Here is a 23,127-nt window from a genome sequence, read left to right on the forward strand (position 1 = left end):
GAGCAGCGAATTTCAGTGATTGATAATTTGTGCTGTGCTTTGCTGTTGGACAGAATGTTTTTACATGCGAAAGTTTCGTCTCCGTCTCAGTTATAAGTGCAGCTATTAATATTGTATAATTATACTACTTGAAAATTCGTCCATCTTTCATTACATGGGGCATGGGATTAATTCCAAAAAAATCTAAAAGATCAAACAATTCCCTCCCCACAACCCTTCCTCCCACGCCTCCCTAAGGGTTTAAACGTTTTATCCTGAAAAGTTTTATTCTTAGTTTGTGGATCCACACATTGCCCAACCCTTATATTCCACGTAGCTAAGCCTGTGTTTCGGTTTCCGTACACATTTCGTGCATTTTCAGCACGAAGTGATCTCGGAAGGCTTGGATATTTGTGTAGAAATGCTTATATAATTCAGCAATTTTAGACAAAGCCGGCATCTGTTGCTTCACTAGATCGACGTTGACCAGAAAAAATGCTTACAGTTTTAATCAGAAATAAGGCTCTTAACTAAACTATTTGTCAGTCATTCATGCAAACTATAAACATGCGAAAACATGCAGCAATAGACAAGATTATAATCATTAATCTTTGTCTAATCCTACTTCGACTAATTCGTCTATATCACAGTGTAAACAGAATTAAAAAAAGGGTTGATTTCCATGCGTTGAATTCAAAGGACTTTTTATTAAATGGCGGCAAAAAGTCTATATATTAATAACTGCTGTTTGTCCCTGCACAAAAGCGACATTTTAAAGAAGGGCGAACCGGTGGATTTATCCACGGGCTATCGACTAGTTTGTTTCAATGTTTGAACTAAGCACAGGACAGCGTATACATGCAAGTTATTATAATACAAACTATACATGCTTCCACATTTTACTTGCATCTTCGATCTTAATATTTTCTTTAGCTTATGATATATATAAATAACAAAAGGTTTAACAAGTTCTATGTTTGGTATAATCACAGGGTTGCTGTTGAATCTGTCCGATTATCAAGTTGGCAACAGGAACAGAGATGTATATATAAAAAGAAGACATCCAGACAAATTAAATATATCAAAATACACAAGCAAGAAAACAAGTAAACAAACAAACAAAAAAGACAACGAAGAAATGAGGAAATGAAATATCAGTAGCTATGGTAAAACAAACAGGACAAACTTTTTTTATACCATCTGAAATATTTAAAAGAGATAGAAATTCACGACACACTGTGACATAGAAAAACATAAGTGCCTTATTTCAAAGTCATTAAAATTTTGTATATATTAGGTTTTAGGTTTCTTTACAGAAATAATTAGAAGATAAAAGTATATTTTAATTAAACACTATTTTCGTCACAAACTGTAGTTAAAAATAGAAAGGCCAACCCTAAATTCTTTTGAAGATTAACGTCAACTGTTCTTTAGTTACCATAAAGTTAAGTTTAATACACGAAATGTAGAACCGTGTGGTAGATAGCTAGATTGACAGTTGTCTGTTCAATAACATAAGATATGGGATGACATTATGGTACAATAAATCTTGTAGTAAGTACTGCTTGTTGACTTAAAAAAAGAAACGAACGATTCCATGATTTAAAAGAATCGACGTATATTTTTTTATAGGAAGAAGGGCTAAACAAAGCAATCAGTAGACCCTTGGAAAAAATTAGGCACAGCTTTAAAATGTATTGTGTTAATATTGACAGTTATGTTTTTATGAATGCATGTTCTTTGACGCTCATTTATGATAAGGTATACTCAACTGTGAGCAAAACAACCTTAAAACAATGATGTTGATGCTCCCTTTTTGTACTTCTTACATACCCACCATAAAACTAAAACAAATTGTCTAATTGTTTTGACGTTACTGCTCATTCTTTCAACTCTGATCTATCCGTAGATAATATAAATTGATATAAGAATGAATCAAATCAACAACATTAAGATCGCTTCCAGCATCTTCAGTTTTCTCTGCATATGGCAGCAAACTTATACATACAGCCTTCCAAAGGTAATTTTTTTTTGGTGTTGGTTTTTTATGTGTTTTTCTAGCTAGAACTTCTTAACAATTATCGCCAGCGTTGCTTTACGATTTTGACTTGCTTCATCTAGAAAGGTACCGTGGAATGCGTTCATAGTTACCAGTGCATAGGTGTTCAACTTTGTCAAGATGGCTTATGCAAAATAGCAACAGTGTCATCGAAGCAAACGGTAATTGATTAATTATGCTAATATTTTCATTTTTATTTATAGAAGACAAGAAAAAAGATAGATTATGTTTTTTAGAGGATATAAAGTTCTTAACATATTTTAAGAGTTTATTATCGAGTTTTTCCTACTCCTTACAGAATTGGTATTCGCACGAGTTTATAAATTAAAAAGTCCTTTACAAGAGCCAATAATGAAAAATTACAATATCGTATTAAAAGCTTTTGCCACAAAAGTTTTTGTTGATCTTGCTAAATTTGGCCCCTGTAAGAATGTTTAGTTTTTAATGGGAAAGATTTTAACGTGTTAAAAAAATACATCACAAAAAAATTAGTATTCAGGTTTTTAAGAGCATTGGCTGTTATAATTCTTTATCTCTTATTTAGTGTCCTCATGTATTTAAGAACAAATGCTCATCTGACACTGAATGTGTTTGTCCAGAACAGTCCATGATATGTGAAGACAATGAATGTGTATACAGCAAACACCACAACATTGTAATATTTATTATGAATTTATGATATTTGCGGTTTTCCTTTTAAATTTATTATTTTAAGAATCAGTTTTACCAGAACGCGAGTTTAAAGCTATTTTTCTTTTTTAAAACGTCACCGAGACATATTAGCATTATTTTTGCAGCAACAAAATTTTTTTACTCAATGCTCGCTTAATTTTTATTGATTATTCTAATAGTCACCTGTCTCACCACTTGCATGTTGACTCACCTCATCTTCCCGAGCTGCCAAAATGCAAGATCGCGGTCAGAAATAATGTACCAAGCGCTGGGATATGCGATCCAAAACGCCATGACTTTTAAAGATGTTAATAAATTTATTTAAATTATGTTTGGTAATTTGTTTCAGCCTAAAACAAAATTTTGCTCCAAACATGCTGACTGTGACGGAGTGAACGTGTGCGAAGACAAAAAATGTAGACCAATAAAAAATTGGGACGAGTTAAAAATGTTACGTGCTTCATCGGTAGGTGTCATATTTGGTGAAGGAGGCTAAAAGCATGCAAATAAGGAAACTTACAGCCAATAACCTTTCTTTCACGAATAACTTGAACGTCTTCTTCTTAGGACTGCGCATCGAATACTGATTGCAGTGCTGGAGAAGAATGCAGCAAAAACTTATGTATGAAAAATAAACGCGATGCAAAAGTAGGTGGAACTTTCTTATTTGATATAAACCTGAATTTTGGTTTCCATTTGCGATGGTACATTCCACTGTATCCTTTTTTATCGAAGAACACTTATTGGCGTGTTTTAGATAACAATAGAATGTCAAAAGGATTCGGACTGCAGTTCTGGATATAATTGCTTTGAAAAGACCTGCATATCCAACTTATTTGAGAGGCGCGTACTTGAAGAAACACTGGTAAATACTTTTAGTGAATAAATTATCAAATACTGACATTGTCGTGATTGTCGTCGTCGTGGTCGTCCTTGTTATTGTCCTTGTTGTCGTCCTCATCGTTGTTGTTGTCGTCGTTGTCGTCGTCGTTGTTGTTGGTTTCGTTGTCGTCGTCGTTTTTGTCATTGTCGTCGCCGTCGTCATCGTTTTTGCTGGTGCTGTTGTTGTTGTTGCCGTCGTTGTTGTTGTTATTGTTATTGTTACTGTTGTCGTTGTTGTTGTTGTCATTGTTAATATTGTCGTCGTCGTTGTTGTTGTTCTTGTCATTGTTACTGTTGTCGTTGTCGTTGTTGTCATTGTTGTTGTTTCCACTTATTCATCGTATGCATTATAATTAATTTTTTTAGTGTTTAGTTAAAGCGTCTAAAAAGTTTTGCATATCAAATAAAGACTGCGACGGATGTGGACACCATTTACTCTCTTGTCAACGATTCAAATGTAAATTGCAAAAGCCAACCAGCAAATCTTAAATTGTATCAACTTATTATGAATTGAAACTATTTATTTTATAACAAATTTGTATCTACTTTTAATAAAAACAATTATAATAATGTGTTTTAAAGCCTTTTCTTGAGTTTAATGTCTCTAATGGAGCGTCCGTAAAGCAAGTATGCACCGTGACAGAACTTCGCTGATAGTTGGAATGCCAAACTACAATCAAAATATTACGAAATAGGACGGTTAATTTCGAATTTCGCCGACCACAAGCGGGTACATTGGCTGTTCCATATTTAAGTCGCGCAATTTGAGATTATCAAAGTTCTCTTGTGTTCACAGTGGATTTAGGATCTCAGGTTCTTTGGTTCGATCTATTCTCTTGAAGCATATTAATTGTTGCTGTCGTCAGCACGACGATTTTTTCTAAATTTCGCGACCTTTTTGGGCGTTGTCGTGGATTGTTTTGTTGTGTGGGCACGCTAGCAAATGCCTATAGAAAATTTTAAAAACTCTTCTGCTGGTGAAAAAAGAAGAGATCTTTCAGCCATTTTAACGTGGTCGTATTTGAAAAATGTTCATTTAATTAATATTGTCCACCTTGGTAGATACATAAGAACATCTAAATCATTGGATAATTATATCCTCTGTGTAGAGAAAAAATAACTAAATTGGTAAGTTTGATCTACCCGAGCCAAATTAAAACTACGTTACTAATAGTTCACCATTTAGAGAAGTACTCCACTCTAACGCAACACCGAAAGCAGAGCTTTTGTCAATTATAATTTGAGTCCAATAAACGCAATTTCATTTTTGTATACCTACTTTTCTTCATTTGCCAACAAAATAGGTTTGATAAAATTTTCGATTCACTAAATTTAATCTGCATAGAGAAATCCTATCCCACTCCCATATTTGTTTTTGTTAAGCTAAATCGTAACGTATACTAAGAATTTTTTTTGTCGCTTGCGTTTTCCGTTGCCCGTTCACCAACTAGTAGCTTGAGGTAGAGCGTTCTTTTTTATTGCAGAAGGTCTTGGGTTTAAACCCCCGGCCAAGTCATTCCAGAAAATGTAAAAGTGTGATTCAATCTTTCCGCCTAACGTTCAGCATGATAATAAGATATATATCTGCTGTGCTTGTACAGCATTTATAAACCAAATAGGAGCTTTAAATCCACTAGGAATTGAAGAGGCCATCCTGTATAAATGATTGTAATAAGAGAAATGTTACGAGTTGCAATACCAATTTTAAATTCTTAAATAAAAGAGCGGCAAAAATCATACCGAAAATAGTATTGATGTGAAAGTTCAATTTGTTTTCCACCCAATTTACGGTTTAGGCTATAATTAGTGTCTGATTTTAATTGAAACTTTCCTGTTTTCGATCTCATAGTGCCTTGCATATAGTTAACATGCAAAAAATAGAAGTAAATTCCTCGGTCTTGGTAGTAGGTTCAGGTCCTCTTATAGGGTCCGCCCTTTAAAATTGACAACTTGTATTTCAATTGTTTAACACACATTCTAAAAGCAATTCGTGCTACATTTGTAGCATAATTAAAATTATTATTTTGCCAACTCGTAAATAACAACTGGCAGCTTGTGTTTTGACATTTGTTAATCGTCTGGTGTTTACAAGCGGCAATACGGGTTTTTAGGCATTCTGATTGGCTTAGCGCTCCTAACGACGGGCCGATATGCAGCGGTATTGCCTGTCGTCAAGAAAAATGGTAGCTTAAAACGTAAACAAGCACGAAAAACAAGTTTTAAAAATCATTGGAAACGATTATATATCTAACACTCCTACAATACATTAATCGATAAACATATTTCTATAGGACATAAGCAACAAAAATGTCAAATTTAACAGTTAAAATAACCAGATTTGACAGCATTCCGTCTGGTTGGATCTTCAAAATGGCTCGCTCCTTCAGCTTTTTATTTACTCAGTCAATATAAAACTCGTTATGTTAATGTTATTCTTGGCTAGGTAGCGTAGCTAGTTAATATTCGTTGTAACTAAATTTTAGTTGCACATTCAACTTTTCACATTCTTTTGTAAGTGTCAGACATCGTAATGTTTTGTTTACAAAGGTTTTATAGGAACTTTCGATTTCTGCATAGAATGTTTGTTTTTAGACAGGACTGTTTCGAATTTTGACCTTCTCGAGTGTTAACGAAAGTAGTGCTAGTGAATTATATCAATTTAATTTATTTTTTATTTTTATCTAACTTAGACGGTTAACAAATACAATGATAACCTATTACCCCGTGCTGTACCGAAAATATCGCCCTCAGTCATTGCACCGACCTCACATGCTCGGTCTGCATTTAGACCGCAGGTGATATTTTGCGATACAGCCCGGGGTAATCGGTTATTATTGTATTAGTAACAAACACCTCGTAAATCTCAGGATCAACTCGTAGCTAACGGAAAACTCACAAATTGAGATATCCATTAAGATAATAAGCCCACTGGATGCGTTAACATTTTTCCAAGCTCGAAAAGCATGTGCGTTATAGCGAGAGTGATAAGTGTATTACTTGGGGGAAGATCTTAGAGCGTGAAGCATTCAACGCAGCCCTTGCGCAAAAATAATTGAAAAACGTGTGATCTTGCCAGAGAGGAGATAAGACATTTTTTTCTTGTCTACTTAACATCAAGAATTGGTTGATTTTAAATATTTCCTTTTATTATGTTTTTATTCAATAAAAGAAGACCGAGCAACTATCTAGTTTTTAAATCTTTTCCACAACTTATATACCTGTTATCGGTTGCTAAACAACTTGATACCGGACCACCCAAACTTTAAAAATATATATGAAACCACGGAAAAAACGATTTAATATTGATTTGTGGGTTAATGCAGTATTTATAATTAGATAAATACACATGAAAGTAGCAATTGCTTCATATTAGCAGTAAAAAAGCAGTAAAACTCTGGGAAATCTGGAAAAATCTAGGAAAGATAATGAATCTCGCCTCTACTATTATCTTCTCGGTTAATAGTCCTATATCTTAACATCTTCGTGTTCTAACATTACTCTATATGATATCCTTGAATACACGTTATTTCCTTGAAATTATATTGTGTATTTTATATTATTACGTCTGTGTGTTTTATTTCTCACAGTTGGAGCGGACAACCCTTTTTTTTTATAAAAGATGTTTATAAACTTCAGTCAGCTGTCTTTTTAGTTTATAAATAACAGCAGAGACAACCTTTTTAAAATAGTAAATAAATATTTATTCTTAACTGCTGTTTAACCAGTTCTGTTGCTATTTTATGCAGATGTAGAAACTGTGAAATATATTAATTACACAAAGAATAAATTCACGACATTTTACGTTTATCTGCCCTGAGAGAATTCTATAAGCTAGGCCACAATTTCAATGCTTTTTTCTACTTTCCTAGTTTTAATATGAAACCGTTATTGGACTAAAGGATGTATGCTTTAAACAGGAGGCGAAACGTAAAAATTTTTGATCGTTTAAAACACGCATTATATTGTGAGTTGAACTAAGAACTCTTATGTCAGTTTTTAGACAAAGAACTCTCAGGGTTGTTTTTCTAAAAATGTCAGAATATTTTTCTACATCCTTGAAATAGAAATATCATGCTTTTCTGCATTGACGTATCAAATTATAGAAGAACATGGGGACTTGGTAATCTCTTTTAATTTTACTCATATGGTGAGGTTAACGTGTGATTGAGTCCTTCTTTGGTGCCGTAGCAAGCAGAAGCAGTGGAAAAGGGAGGGGTCTTAACCCTGTGATAAATCTTTTAAAATCATGTCTTTTTGTGTTGATCACCAAAATGTTCAAATATATTATTAGGAACGTTTAATAAATATCTTTAGACTTGAAAGATGTGAAAACGTAAAATACTTTTGTTTAAGTTAAATGATTGAATACTTAAATGCTTGTTAAAGGGTCTACGAAACGGCTGTTGGTTTTCGACTTTAGTGACTTACACGAAAGTCGAGCTGATTGCAGTGAAAAACAAAAATGCCAATTGTATGTAATTTACAGACTCAAACATATAGATATATCTAGAATTTTTATCTTCTCCAGCCTTGGTCATGTTTTCATCCAGAATGAGTCTTGAAATATTTCTTTGTAATATACTTTTCGAAAAAAAAATTATTGAACCAGCGAACTAAGTGCTCTCCTGTTCACTGCGCAAAACGCTTTTGCCGGATTTTTAATATGTGCGCGGGATATACGGAATGTGAGCATTTTAACCGGTTCGTAGCCCCTTTAACTAGTACAGAACTGTCTGAGAATAACAACTTCAGATTACCCAAAACTTGGAAACTAATAATTGTTTTTTTCTGTTTCTTCATTAAGTTAGCAATATAAACGGCCTGTCAATTAAAAATAATAATAAATGATCGACATACGCTGTAATATATTCATATATTAGCCTGGGAACCTCAATTTCGAAAATAAAATTTTTAACTAATTGTTAATTCTGAAAATTCCAGGATAAAGATGTGAATCTTAGTATATGAAATGAGTAATACTTCCTCAATAGTCTGGCCATTCTGTTCATCCAAATGCTTCCAATTAAAACAAAATTCATTCAAACGAATTTTCGATTAGTAATTATTTTTTCAAGTTATAAAAAGTTGAAATCAACACGTGTTTCCGCTTGTTAAAACGGTTTTCTTAAAAAAATTTTTTATTTGAATTGTATTTAAAATTGTAAAGTGTGTTTTTTAAAAGAAATGCGAATAATTAACCCCCGGATATTTTTCTTTTGTTATTATTTTTTCTTCCGTTTCTTCCTTTTCCCTATTTTATCTTTTACATATATTTATATCTTCATCCGTGCATCTATTGTTAACTGATCTCATAAGTTTTACTTTCCTTCTTGTCTCATTCAGCTTTAATTGACTGTTTCTTTAAGATCACTTTCATCACGGATTTCACAGGGAGGGGAGAGAATTCGGCTCTTACAGTTGTAGAATAAATTAAGGCGAAAATAATTGAATAGCCAGTAACAAGAAATCAAAGTTAAAACTGTTAACTATAAACATAAGAAAACATAACTTAAACATAGACAACATCAGAGATGTATACCAGTACGATCTTTCACGTCTTTGTAATGTTGGTTTATCTACAATTACCGCATTTATTTGTCGGTTACAGAATGTGGCAGGTAGTTAAACTGTATTTTTATTAAATTTTTATACTTAGCAGGCACACCACTTGACAACTCATAAACTTTAAAGAGATTTTAAACGTTATCTTTCTTGAGGTTAACCACATTAGGGAAAATATCTAACACTTTGTTTGTTTTTTTCAGAAAATCTAACACTTATTTATACTCTATCAATTTACATGTTTGAATCACAAATGACTTAAAAATCGCGTTTCTTTTAAGGAAGCTAACCAAGCCCAATAATGCAGCTTCTACATCGACTGTTTGTCAAATACAACTTCTATTTCTTGCTCCCCCATATGAAAACTCTCTTCAATGTGAATGTATTTTAGAAGAGAGGTTGCATCTACCACACAGAATGCGGAAGTGCACAAGTATGTAAAGAAAATATATGTACAGAAGTGACAACAACATTGGAAATAGCTTCAAAACAAATGGTGAGAAACCGTTTTGTGTACCGCTGCCTAAAGACCTTAAAAGCTCCCTAACGTCCAAAAGGTCATACCCACAGTCGTTAAATGTTTGGAGGGATTTTTCAAAGATTTTTTTAGCTTATATGGAAATTTTAAACCATCCAAAATTCTTTGAAACAATGCAGTATATCACCAATCTGTTTCATTTTAATTTTTAGTGTCCTGGTGTTTTCAAGAAGCTGTGCTATTTAAACAAAGATTGCAACTGTCCGTCGGAAATAATGATATGTAAAAACTACGAATGTGTATTTCCGAAGGAAAATGTCAAAGTAGGAGCCTTTTATATAAAATATCTTGCCACTCTAGCCTAGGTTTAGTTAACCAATCCGAAACTGTGTGGTGATACAATGTTCAATCAAAACATTCCAACTTTCTGTTGGAATATTGGAATAGACATTGTATCATCATAAAGTTGATTTTCACTGTTCGCCATGGTTGCAACTTCTAACAGTTTGAATCTCACTCTATCAGACAACTTACATTTCCTTCGTAAAACAAATTGGTAGATAATAGAAGTTCATCTTCGGCCTTCTACGATTCAGCAAATGTTAATGGAAAATTTAAAAATTACGATCATTTATCAATCAAAAAGAGAATCTTACTTTTTCTTTTTTCCTTTGAAAGAAGAATAAATCAATGCTTTCATGAAAAATTGTGTGAATAAAGATTTTATAAATCATTTTACAGACAGAAATAGCGGAATGCTCCAGCCATACGGAGTGTGGTATGCTGGAAATATGCAAAAACAAAAAATGCAGAGAAGTTCGTACGTTTGAAGAATTGTATTTATTGGAAAACGTGGTAAGATAATATTTTCACACGTTGTTGTTGATTTTGTTGTTTTTCGCTTTTGTTGTTAGGGTAAGTCTTATATGTTGCACTATATAATACAAAATATAAAAAGACGGCAGCTTTAGTGACATACATTGTCATCACCATTCATATGTTACACCACAGATAACTGTCGTAATTCAGGTTGTAAACAGACTAAATAGTTTTTAATCATGCTTTGTTTTTATAATCTCTGCACTAGAAGTTGAGAATTTCTGTTGCACAACATCCTCACTGTTTTATGCGCTAGATTGGTTGGAGATCAAAATAAGTGTACAAATAACTTACCTGCCGAACACAGTGGTGGATAATTTTAAATTATATAACTGGCTTGTCAAACGTAATTAGTAGAATATGACTATTCTATGATATTCTTGTCTGCTTTATTATACAGTTTTTTCTTTTTAGCTCGAGAAATATAGAAATTGATGGTCTACTTCGATTGACGTCTATATTGATTCAAGAGAAACCAGGGTAATATGTTTTCCATTTTGTTCCACAAAAGTTAAACAATTGCTACTGTTTAAAGCTGACGTTATTATAACTGACGTTGTTTATAACTGACGTTGTTATAGCTGACGTTGTTATAGCTGACGTTGTTTATAACTGACGTTGTTATAGCTGACGTTGTTAGAACTGACGTTGTTATAACTGACGTTATTATCGCTGACGTTGTTATAGCTGACGTTGTTATAACTGCCTTTGTTATAGCTGACGTTGTTATAGCTGACGTTGTTATAGCTGACGTTGTTATAACTGACGTTGTTATAGCTGACGTTGTTAGAACTGACGTTGTTATAGCTGACGTTGTTATAGCTGACGTTGTTATCGCTGACGTTGTTATCGCTGACGTTGTTATAGCTGACGTTGTTATAGCTGACGTTGTTATAGCTGACGTTGTTATAGCTGACGTTGTTATAACTGACGTTTTTTTGTTATGCTAAAAAAAAAAACAGGAAAAAAATTTGATAACCTACAATCGGAAGTTAGGGAAAGGGAATTTCTCTTGCTCTTTGTCTGATTTGCTGGAATCAGAACATGCATTTTTTTTGCACATTATGGTAATGAAGGAGTAAAAAAAAGCTAACTTGGTTCTTAGATGTCTTGTGTTTGTTTATATAGCAACAACGTAAAACAAACAATGCATTGATGTTTTTCTAAGTATCTTTTATTCTTCTTTTTAGTCTATTCTGAAGAAAATTGGTAGAAGTTTTTGTAAAAAAGAAGTTATTTTTCTTTATTTCTTAGAAAATTGAAAGAATATTTAAATTTAGCTAAAATATTTTATTATCATTTTTATTATCATTATAATCCCCGGGGAAGTAAATTTTCATAGGGTTGTTGTTCAAATTGGACATAACTTATCACACTTATAGTACGTCATAAATGAAAAATGGCAAGGAATAAATTTTTGCTTGCGTCAGCATATTGTCTGTGACGCCATCAGAAGCCTAAAATTTGTTAAAAATGCCACTATCTGCTTGTTCCAGTTGCGAATTTTTGCATTCTGTTTGAAGATTCTAAAAGCTAAATAAAAGTTATTTAACATATTTCCGAGTTTTACATGGGTCGCAAAAAAAATTGCCCAAAATTGCTCGAAAATCCGGGTTTTTTCCGATTTTCGTGTAAAATCTGCCAATATTGAGAAATCAGATTAATCACGTGTCCAAATTATGCAAAATCATTCTTCTTAATAAACAAAGTTGTGTTGTAAGTTTCAAGTTTTAAGGATAATCCTAACAGGAGTTATTAAATTATATAATGGCCAATATTATAGCCTCTAAAAGGTATGGGACCTAAGAATTTGGCATGCAGGTGTCTAATAGATTAATATTGAAACTCAGTAAGTTTCATAGCCATATAACATAGCAATAAGGAGTTATTAAAAAAACGTTAGGGTGGGGGGGGGGGCGGATTCTGCCCTCCTCCCTGGACCGAATAGGGTTAAAGGATATACCGTTAAAAGGATAAATAAAATACAATATTTATAAACATCTACATCTGGCGTGTTTTGTATTCTCTGATTAAAAATTTAAATTTTATTTTTAAAAAAGCCTAATAAATGTCAATTTCATTTGTAAATGTAAAAGGCGGGAAATTAGAAAACCTGTACATCACGTGTTAAAAACAATTAACATCCATTTGTGGGATGACACATTAAAGGAATGTTATTATTCATGACATGATCTCGTACATACAAAAGCTTCCCTGTTATAGTGCTCTTTAGCTGTAGCACAAAAGTTAACCTTGCTCTAATTTGTCGAATCACGCGCGCGGTGATAGAAAACTTTTGAGCTTTTGGTAATTATAGCAAAAAATGCAGCTGAATGTAAAAAGCACCTTTACGCATTATTTCTAGGCTCGTTTTTATCTTAGTAACAAATGTGCAATTTGACAAAATTACTGCTGGTTGAGATATTTTTTCGCTGATTAGCTGCTCTTGGACAAAGTTAAATTTACTCTAACTTTAGCGACGTTGCTTTAGAAACAACCAATGATATTTGAGTATTTTGACCTATTCTGTTATTTTGCTAACCGTCAACAAAAATTTAAAAATATTAACATGGATATTTCAAGATGATGAACAACAAGGACATTGACCATATGAGTGACAAAAAGTAATCCAATGTCACGCAGGATTTGAAGATTTATCAATACAAAACAACCAATTGTAGACCTCAATGAATTTGCTGTTTGTAAAGTATAAGACACCTTTGTAAAGGGTAATAGCCGAAAATGCAGCCCAATGGAAACAAGCCATTACATTCTATAAAACTTGCCGTTCAAAAATTAATCACAATGATTCTGTAAGGAAGGGATGCCTACACACATCTTAGTGGTAAAATTCTGGTGTAGAACACTATTTGGTCTAAATAAACACGTAGTGGTTATTCACATTTAAAATCTATTAATGTTCTTACTTTCGTTTCCGTAGAGTCCCTTATACGTAAATTATGGATGAAGTTGATAAGGAGGCGCTTTCGAAAACTCCCATAAAATATTTGTAATAATAAAAAAAAAATCTTTTACAATATTTAAGGCAAGGGACAAAAATGACTTACTGGCATCCTTTTGTAAGAAAAAAGAACAGGGAAGAATTTTTTCCGCGCCACGCACAAAAATGAGAGACTTTTTAACAGGGTCCTGCGTTAAGATTATCTTTTGTCCTTTGCATCATATACCTTGGGTATATGTTGCAAAAAACATTTCCGCTTTAGACAAACTGACAGTAAACAAAAAAGACTGCTGAAAGTTGTTAATTTTCTTCCACTTAACTGTCGTTCTAAGGTCATAACTGGTCCAAGCAATAAAATAAGCTCTTTTCCAAATCACATGTTCACAATAAGCCAATTGACATATCTGTTCCAGTTCCGCAAAATACACAGGAATATCGCCGCAGTAAACATGAAAACGAGGTTTATTATGAGCATTTTATTTTTCATAGCGTGTTTTTGCTGAGAAGAAGAGTTTACCACAAGATTTTAACTTTATAGTCAGGTTACCATGATTCTTCAAGAGACGTTGAACCAGACCAATAGTGGATATGAAGTAATTTTGGTTCAAAGTATAACAAAACTGATAACAGTGACTCATAGTTTGGAACCGCTGTAAATTTTATTGCTCATGGATCACTTTTTATTTTTTCTAAAGAAAATGCTTTTCTCTGGTATGAATTGATTTCATTGTTAAGATCCATTTTTTATCACAACAATATTATTGGAAAGTTCCTTGATTTCATCTTTCATTTTCTCCTGAACTATACATATATTGACTAAGGAATGTTGTGTTGAATAGAACTTAGCATATGAATGATCATGAGCTGTTGTGTATTCATTTTTGTCATTGTTGAAAACATAAAAGGCAGTGTGAACAAAAGCTGCAAACTCCGAACCACGAGAATATTTTCGTTTTTACCCTTACTACTACTTACCTCTTTGATTTTATCTGTATCCATCATTTTAGAAAATATGGAAATAAAACTTGACTATAAAGTTAAAATCTTGTAGTAAAGTCTTCTCAGTAAAAACACGCTGTGAAAAATAAAATGTTCATAATAAACCTCGTTTTCATGTTGCGGCGATACTTTTATGTATTTTGCTTCGTTTTCGACAAAAATCGGTATGTAGTTATTTAAAATGAGGGTGACATCCAAACGTGACATCAACACTTCACTTTGTTATTACCTTGAAAATCACTTTGGAAAATTTTTGAAAATTTATAGAAAAATCATGCTGGATACAATGATGTCTTTGAAATTTACTTTAATTTTACATTAGTACAACACTCTGATTAGAACTGATGTTATGAAGAAATCTTATGAAAATATAAAAACATCCAGTCCGAACAGCCATTTAAATGGGATTTTTTTGTTTACTTTCTTTTTGTTTTTGTTTTTTTTTTCACAGAAAAGGTCATTATTTGCATAATAAAGTTCCTGAATCCACCCGTTGTAATTTATGTATTTTCATTGGTTGATATAAAGGAAAGGTAAGCTATGCAACATGCCAAAAAGCATGCGCATGAAAATGTTTCTTGTGACGACACTTCTCATTTGCTGCAGAATGGTCTTAAGAAAACTTTGATTTAAATGTTCTTAAATATTTTTAAGGTTAAAGTGGGATTCAGTTATGGCTGCAAGAATAAGAAGATAAATGGTATTGGCTTCACTTTAACTAGGCGATGAAGAAGAAAAAGAAGAAGAAGAAGAAATGCTTTAAAAGAAAAAAAGAGTGTCATGGCGCTTTTCATGGGACACAAGCAATTTTTGTCATGCGCATGCTATAAGACATGTTGAATAGCGCGCATTAAAATGTGTCTTTGTGTCCCGTTACCTTTAAGCTGTCGACAATATTAGAGTTAAAAACTGTGGTATACCACGGAACATTTTCATCGATCAAACAAACGTATTATAAGGAAGAAGTGAAACATATGCTCACTAATGCCTAACCATGCATAAATATTCCTGTTTCGCTGCTAAGGTTAACAAAAGTCATTGATGTAATTCCTGGGCACATCGCCAGAAGTATACTTAATACTTACAAATATGATCGAATTTATATATGCAAGTGTGTCAGTGTGTTGGTTTTTTATATATATGACGCATGATATTGAGGATAGCCTGGCTTTGCATTCACTTTAACTAAGAAAAACCTGTTTGATTTAATTTTATTTCTTTTCTAACACTAGTGTAGACTATAGACAAACTATATATACTGAAATAAATAAATTATTATAATCAAGATGTTTATTCTCACTGGCGTGTTGTGTGCTTTAACATTGATGCTCGGAAACTGCTTTCAAGGTAGGAAATTTTAACTTTATGCCGGTAAAAAAACATTCACTTAAAAGATGTAACTTAACAGATTTGTTGATTTTCTTTAAAGAAAAAAACTTTCGCGGATAGAAACTTTGGCGTTGGGCAATTAAGGGACAAATTTCGCGGAAACACTTTTGCAAATTCCAAGTAAGATTCTTTTTCATTAAAAAAACTTTCGCAAAAGGTCAAAATCTATAAGAAAATAACTTATTTGATAAATCCCATCTGAGGTATTGACCATAATCAAAAGTCTGCACCCATTGCTGTTTCAGAGAGAATATCCAAGAAATATTTGCAGCACCAAAAACTCTATATGTTTTTGTGGTTGATCATTAAAAGAAGAAGTGAATCACTAACTTTGATATTTCCCAGTTTTAGAACTCTATTATAGTGAAAAATCTTTTGCGTTGTGAAAAATATTCATGACTTCGCATGAAAAAAACTTTGCGTTTTGCTGATGAAAAATTTAAAAAGGCGTAAACATTCGCAAAAATGAATAAAATCTTGAAAAAGTATCTGCTCTCAAAGTAACAATTTTTGTGTCTTTTTTCGTTTTGCTGTGGGTTCTCTCTATTTTTAAAATGACAATAAAACAAAAAAAGTTTTTAACAAAATTTGTTATAGAGAGATTTCACTGTTCATTAAACATAATACCAGGTAAAAGCAAGAACAAGCACCGAACAGTCGCCATATTTTACTTTTTTTCTATTAGATGTAAACAACTTGAGTGGTGACATCGATGAAGTGTACGACAACACTATTGAAGTAACAAAAGGAGAGGATTTCAATGATGCTATTAAAGCAGGATCGGGTGCGTCTGGTGCATCGGGTGGGTCTGCCTCCGGAAGTGGTTCCGGTATGCAAAATAAAAATACTGATCTATTACAGTTACCAGTAAATCAAGTAGACACACTGAACATGAAAGAAGCAGGTTCTCCGGGAAATGGACCAACCGCTCCACCTACAAGTGGAACCATTCCAACGCAAGTCTTTCCAGAAATACCAGAAAAGTACACGCCGGATATTTCCAATGAACAAGCCTTAAATACTGGTGTAAATATACTTTTGTCGTCTGAACTTGTATCTAATGTTTCTCTCCTATTTAGAGATTTCTTTTTGTGTGTGTGGACATCTTGATTCGTCAAACTCTGGTCATGAAATTCCGTGATTGGCTAGAAACATTCGCTTTCTTTTCGAAATTGCCGCAAATCTCTTCTTTTTGCTAATAATGCATGAAATAGCAATGCGAAAAATGGCGGGAAGATTCCAGTAAGGTTTCACTGGCTAAGACTAAAAAATGCAATCTCTTTTTCTGCATGTAAAATGTGTCTCCGTAAAAGATCGGTCAAAACCTGAAAACAGTCACAAAGCGTTCTCAGAAATAACAGAACGAGTGATCATGCATGGACAAAAATGGAGACTTTATTGTGTGCCTTCTATGCTTGCGTTATTTTCAGGTGTACGACAAAGTTTATTTATTACAGCCAGGAGTACATTGAGTGAAAACCTGAGATAACGTCATTGCCGAAGTAACAATTCCTTTTTGATCGTGTGTTTCCAAAATCATTTTCAAAAAAAAAAATCTTTTGTTGATGCAAAAAAAAATATTTTGATGTTAAAAATTTTTTTTTTGATAAATGGTTACATTGATGATATTCGACCGAATAGATCAGAATGTCCAGCTTCACCTCGCCAAGTAACTACTCAAAATATATAACGAATAGGCAATAAAACAAAAATATTCTTTTTACACAAAATATATTTAAGTGCCATCGATTCTGATAACAGATAGAAGCAGTTACACATTTAGCAAATATGTTTTTTGTTTTAAAAAGATTATTACCCTGTTTTTAGTGCTTTGCAACATTTGCGACAGCCTTTTACAACTCCAATACCTTCGTCACGAAGAATGCTGCTTATGATGATATGCAAAGATGTTTGCTAGAGAAAAAGAAATGCGATATCAACAAGGTAAGTCTATTGTTCTTGAAATGAAAATGATTAAACACGCATCTACTTTGTCTAACAATTTTTAACATGCTCTGATGTAAAAAGAAACAATCGAAACGCGTTGATGTAACGACAGCCAGCCAGAGCTTGCTTTTATCATAGTCATAAGAAAAAAAGATAGTCTGGCGTCTCGGGGCCGTTTCTATTGTTCTCGCTAATCATGTTGTCAAAATGGGGGTGGCCCGAGCGCCAATACACTAAAATCAGCAAGATGGCTGCCGCAGCCGAAGATTACTTTGGAGATGAAGATTTGGATGCTATTTTGTTGATACTTGAGGGGAATATTCTCGAAAATAATACAGATTTTACTGGAGAGTTCGAGGGAATAGTTGATGAAATCAATGATGAGGTTCCTGCCGCGGGATTTCAGTGTTCTGAGTGCGAAAAAATATGCAAAAGTCAACGTGGTTTAACCAGGCATCGTAATGTAAAACACGCACCCACAAATACTGATTCTGCCATTGCTTCGACATCACAAAATGTGAAAAAGACCCCTGAAGAGTTGCTACATCCTCTATACTTCAAGAAATATGTAAACGCTAGTGCATTGAAGCTAGCAAAGGATGAATGTTACTCTGAGAAAACACGTGAAGAATTTGATGGCTACACAGTGACACTTGATGAGGCAAATGCATCATATGCTTATGTTCGTGATGTAATTGGTCAATTCAATGGAAATGCTGAGAAATTTTATCCAAAATTTTACAAATGTATATCAGCAGATGAAGTCATCTTTCAGAAATTATCACGGAAATGTTCAGTTCTACTTGGTTGTGAGGTAGCAAATCATGTCTTGGCTCATATCACAGGTTCTATTGTGAAAGAAAACACCGTTGAATTTCCGAAACCATGTTACAGTGCCAAGGAAATCAATATCATAAAATATTTGAGTGGTTATGTCTTTTCCACAATGTACAGGCGATTGAGACGTTCAAAAGCTACACAGAGTATGTTGGGTGTTCAATGTTTGAACATACTTATAGTTGGCAAGCAATCGGCCGATGAAAGTTGCGAAAGTGATGTCCTAATAAAAGCTAAGGATAGAGGCGGTCTATGGAGTGTTACCCCAGAAGTTCATGCAATATTTACCGAAGTCGAAACATCATTTCGCGAATCAACAGCTAATTTTGGTAGACAAATAGACAGCAAAAAAATGGTATCAAAACTTATGGAAAATTCATACATTTTGTGTAATTTTAATAAATTGAGAAATATTTCTGCTGAAAAAGTTGAAAAAGAAATAGCGTTGAATTTGTTGGATCACTTGATAACACTTTACATCCGTGTGCGAACGTTTTCTTTGGTGAAAGATAAAATTGAACTACATAAAATTGCCTCGAAAAAAAAGAAGACCAGATCACTTCGAACCGAGATAAAAAAATCATCTGTATCACTGGACAAAGGTCATTGAACCTCTTATACAAACTAATTAAACGGCTATTTTTATAGCCACACACTTGAAAAAAGCATTATTATGGCAAATGCCATATAAACTTTATATTTTAGAAGGATACTGTATCCCAGAATTTCATATCTATGGTAAGGCACTTATTTTTTATTGCTGTTGTATAGAAAAAATATGTTGAACTTCATATCTATATATAGCAGATTTCGTGAATTTTGATTCTTTTCGCTTAAAATTTGGGAAGGAAGAAAATAATTTTTTCAATACAATGTTTCGCAAATGTTTTGAAAAGTCAAAATAATTTTGGGGTTTTTTCAGCTCTTGAAAGTTTATGTATCACACAAAAAAGATTTCTTCAATATTTTTCTAATTTTTCATTAATCGCTAAATTAAATCTCGTAAATTTCTGCCTAAGGTACTAAGATTACAGCAAAAAAGAAAATAAAGTAAGCTAATTTTATCATCGCCAAAAACCGTGAAACTGAAAAATTTGAAAACTTCAAAAAAATAAAGGCAAATAAAATTTTTTGAAAAAATACGTACCTTGCAAAAATAGTTCACATTGCAGTAACTTCATGAGCAAGATTAATACCAAAAATATGTTTTTTCAAATGTGTGGCTATAAAAATAGCCGTTTAATTGGTTTGTTGTGTACAAGTTAGTTCTTTTGGTTTCTTTTACGGCATGGAACAGTCTCAACATCTATTGTAGCGAGTATAGGGTCATCATTGCGGCAGTTACCAGCTATCGGTCGAAATAATTTTGATGTACGAATTGTATTGTCGTTGTAACCAAAATCCCTAAGTGAAGGATTATTATCTTTATGATTTTCATATATTTCATGTATCACGGGAACTGACCACAACAAAGCGCGTACTACAAAATCAAGGTGTTGATCAACATAAATCTCAAACTTTGGTACGGAATGAGTTTGATCATGGTGAAAAAAAGACATGCAACTTGTCGACGGTGAAGATACTACCCAACTGTTCAACTTCAAAGAACTCACACGATTTTTAAAATCATCAAATGATTTGTAATATGATGATGAAGTCTGTGTAGTTGATGCATATAAAAAAAGTTCCTTTTTATTTATTATTGTGGAAGCAGAATCACGAGGTTTGGTGATGGTCGAAGATGAAGGATGACATTTTGTTGGTAAATTCAGTGTTGGTAAAACTCCTGGATTAAGGGTTGCTTTTGTATTATGTTTGTAGTACTCATCCTCCTTGAAATGACGTTGACAAATATGTAAATTACACTTTTCAATTTGACCACGAAGTGAATTATCGATCACGCGATCTTTAGTAATAATTGAGATTAGTTTATCCCTCCAATTCTTGTCGAAATCGCTTTTTCCAGCTGGCACTTTGAACAACGATAAACCCTTATACTCTGGTCGACGTGAGACTGAACAGCCGTAAATAGAACAATTAGCACCAGGCATAACAACTTTCAACGTATCAAATAACAATTTCGAAGTAAATTTCCAAAATAAAACCAATGTTAGCAAACAAAACTTTCGATTTCCCTAACGAACATGCTAGAAAATCGCCATTTTAGATTTTGATGCATTCGAGAGAATGGGCCCGAGTTTAGAAACAGCCACAAAACGATAGAACAATGGCCTATTGTTACTGTCCAGACTATCTTTTTTTCTTATGACTATGCTTTTATGGACAATAAGTCAGAAAGTGATTTGATGTCTCAATAAACGCGTCAGAAATAGGAAAAACAATAAAACACTTTTGTAATTTCAATTCGTTAGACTATGTATTATGCATTGCATAGACACTAGGGTTGGCGAGTTTCGTGAAATAATAGAACAGTTGGAGGCAATTCTGCCAATAAAATAGTAATCTTACCATACTATAACTATTATGAATTCGTGTTTGCTCGTAGAATACATAGTATCACAAAACCTATCCAATGGAATATAAAAGTTGCGATTGCATTCATCGATACAACCTATGTTTTACTTTTCATTCTTATTCGCTGTTACGCCATGTTCACATTCCTTTTCTCGATTGTGTGTGATTCTCCAATCGGGTTGTCTAAATATGAATTTTCTTTTTTAGAAATTTCTTTTTTCCTTTCGCTTATCACTTTCTCTGTCGCATTAGCGGTCTTAATCCTAGCATTAGTTGCAATATCTTGCTAGGCGTACCTATAATTCTTTCTTTGGTAACATTTATCTCTTCTTGTCACGTTTTAGTGTGAAGGAGAACACAAAGATTGCGTTCGTTCCGACTCTGGTGAGCTAAACAAATACAAGTGTTGGTATTATTGGTACAACTGCGTGACAAAATACTGCAGCTCTGATCTGTAGATGAAAGATAATCACAGTAGCTATTATACAAAGAGGCTTGACCTATCTGATATAGCACCTATAGATAAAAAAGTTTGTGTTCACTTTGCTTCTTTGAGGGTTAAAAATCATGTTATAAGTAGCTAAATTAGTGCAGTAAATTGCAAACAAAAATACTCGTAAAGATTTCACTTAAAGAAATTATATTTGTCATCGATAATAAATTTTATAAAACCTGTAAATTAAGGTAGATTTCCTTCAAGAAAAAAACTTTAAACTTCCTTGATAAAACTGCATGTTTAAAAATATTAACATGTAGCTTAAAATAAACTGGGTTAGTCGTTTATTATTCTTTAATGGGATACCGCATTTCTATACTAAAATCTGTTTCTGTCTGTGTGTTTAATATTGTAGCTTATACTCCTGCGAGAATGAGGTGAGGGTTATTAAAACGAAAACTGCATTATTTTAACAACCATTTTGGATATTTAGTGTTGTACAAGAACATTCTATCTGAGCCAACATAATTTATTTTTATATTATCTTTACCCATCTGATTTTTATCCAGCTGCGTGTAAGGTTAACAAACTAAGGTAGCTAATACAGTTGGCTGCAGCAGAATTTTCAAGTATTCCTTTTTACGTAAAATGCAGTTATGTGAGCTACACCTTCACCTGTAACTTTAGCAAAAGTCTAAATTTTATTGGTTCAATAAGACAACAGTTTTAGTTAGAATTTATTTTTACAGTCTAAATTAATTAAACAAGAAAGCACTACACTCGTTCTATCACTTACAGCAATGAAGTGTATAAAACCCTAACGAAGTTAAAATTAATTTCCTGCAATTATTTCTATGTGACATTTTTTTAATAAGAGTATTGTAACGCAGAGGCTTGTGCGAAAATATTATATCACGCACTTAACTAGCAATAACTACAAAAACCGTTGCAAAGGCAAGCACTTCTGCGAGAACAAAGTTGGTTGTGTGCCCTTTGCATTAATTTCCTGCCATGGTAATGCAACACATCGATACTACGCCAAAAAAAACATTGCGACAAACATCCATGGTTTGTAAGATTACTTTCTAACACCCAACTTCACGAGTCGCATCTTTCGCAGTGTTCTTTCTTTTCAAACCAATAAACACATGACTTCTCTTTTGTATTAAATATCTGCAACGGAATAGCATGTGATGAACTTACTAAAAATCGGAGAGGAGCACCAAAGCAAGGACAAAATAGGAAAGATTCTATCCCAAGAAAAGCAAAAATGAAAATAGCACGAAATTATTTTACTTTGTTGTTGACAATCACCATAAGTTTTTACTTAAGTTGCTTTTTTTCATTAAGTAATGCGTACACGTAAACACTGTTTTAGAGGATACTGTAACACAATTTAAATAAACATCCTCGCTTTGCCCTGCATATCAACCCGCACTACCAAAGTATAACATACAAGCAATAACAAACCACAACAAGATATAAAATCCACTTTCCTAAACTTTCCAAGTTTACTTTCCAAAGTAACAGACTTAAGACTTAGCAACTTAGGAAACAGGGAGGAAAGGAAA

At 33.2% G+C, this 23,127-nt stretch overlaps 3 protein-coding genes across 3 annotated transcripts; 2 read left to right on the forward strand and 1 right to left on the reverse strand.

Moving 5' to 3' along the window:
• Nucleotides 1-1,909: 1,909 nt before the first annotated feature.
• LOC130623115 (uncharacterized protein DDB_G0272512-like) lies at nt 1,910-4,081 on the forward strand. Its single transcript, XM_057438609.1, has 7 exons — nt 1,910-1,999; nt 2,101-2,199; nt 2,583-2,693; nt 3,060-3,176; nt 3,278-3,358; nt 3,468-3,575; nt 3,959-4,081. Exons 1-7 carry the CDS (start codon nt 1,910-1,912, stop codon nt 4,079-4,081), a joined length of 729 nt encoding a protein of 242 aa, XP_057294592.1.
• A 4,409-nt stretch (nt 4,082-8,490) lies between these two features.
• On the forward strand, nt 8,491-11,836 carry LOC130624161 (uncharacterized). The gene is made up of 6 exons (XM_057439725.1): nt 8,491-9,210; nt 9,546-9,650; nt 9,845-9,955; nt 10,374-10,487; nt 10,926-10,991; nt 11,702-11,836. The coding sequence occupies exons 1-5, from the start codon at nt 9,124-9,126 to the stop codon at nt 10,944-10,946; spliced, it is 438 nt and encodes a 145-aa protein (XP_057295708.1). The 5' UTR covers nt 8,491-9,123; the 3' UTR covers nt 10,947-10,991; nt 11,702-11,836.
• LOC130623116 (mucin-3B-like) lies at nt 11,056-12,659 on the reverse strand. The gene is made up of 4 exons (XM_057438610.1): nt 12,654-12,659; nt 12,475-12,537; nt 11,897-11,968; nt 11,056-11,457 (listed from the first exon to the last, which is right to left on the reverse strand). The coding sequence occupies exons 1-4, from the start codon at nt 12,657-12,659 to the stop codon at nt 11,056-11,058; spliced, it is 543 nt and encodes a 180-aa protein (XP_057294593.1).
• Nucleotides 12,660-23,127: the final 10,468 nt, after the last annotated feature.

The sequence above is a fragment of the Hydractinia symbiolongicarpus genome, chromosome 13, assembly GCF_029227915.1.
Source record: "Hydractinia symbiolongicarpus strain clone_291-10 chromosome 13, HSymV2.1, whole genome shotgun sequence".
Lineage (NCBI taxonomy): Eukaryota > Metazoa > Cnidaria > Hydrozoa > Anthoathecata > Hydractiniidae > Hydractinia > Hydractinia symbiolongicarpus.

Excerpts from the sequence above, each read along its gene's own strand:
- LOC130623115 (XM_057438609.1), top strand. The coding sequence starts at position 1,910 with ATGAATCAAATCAACAACATTAAGATCGCTTCCAGCATCTTCAGTTTT. Across the intron at positions 2,200-2,582 it reads CAGTGTCATCGAAGCAAACG|TGTCCTCATGTATTTAAGAA; the intron begins GTAATTGATTAA and ends TCTCTTATTTAG. Across the intron at positions 3,576-3,958 it reads GCGTACTTGAAGAAACACTG|TGTTTAGTTAAAGCGTCTAA; the intron begins GTAAATACTTTT and ends TAATTTTTTTAG.
- LOC130623116 (XM_057438610.1), bottom strand. Across the intron at positions 11,969-12,474 it reads TTTTATTTATCCTTTTAACG|GCTTCTGATGGCGTCACAGA; the intron begins GTATATCCTTTA and ends AACAAATTTTAG. Across the intron at positions 11,458-11,896 it reads TGCCATTTTTCATTTATGAC|CATAACAAAAAAACGTCAGT; the intron begins GTACTATAAGTG and ends TTTTTTTTTTAG.
- LOC130624161 (XM_057439725.1), top strand. The coding sequence starts at position 9,124 with ATGTATACCAGTACGATCTTTCACGTCTTTGTAATGTTGGTTTATCTA. Across the intron at positions 9,651-9,844 it reads AAATAGCTTCAAAACAAATG|TGTCCTGGTGTTTTCAAGAA; the intron begins GTGAGAAACCGT and ends TTTAATTTTTAG. Across the intron at positions 9,956-10,373 it reads TTCCGAAGGAAAATGTCAAA|ACAGAAATAGCGGAATGCTC; the intron begins GTAGGAGCCTTT and ends ATCATTTTACAG.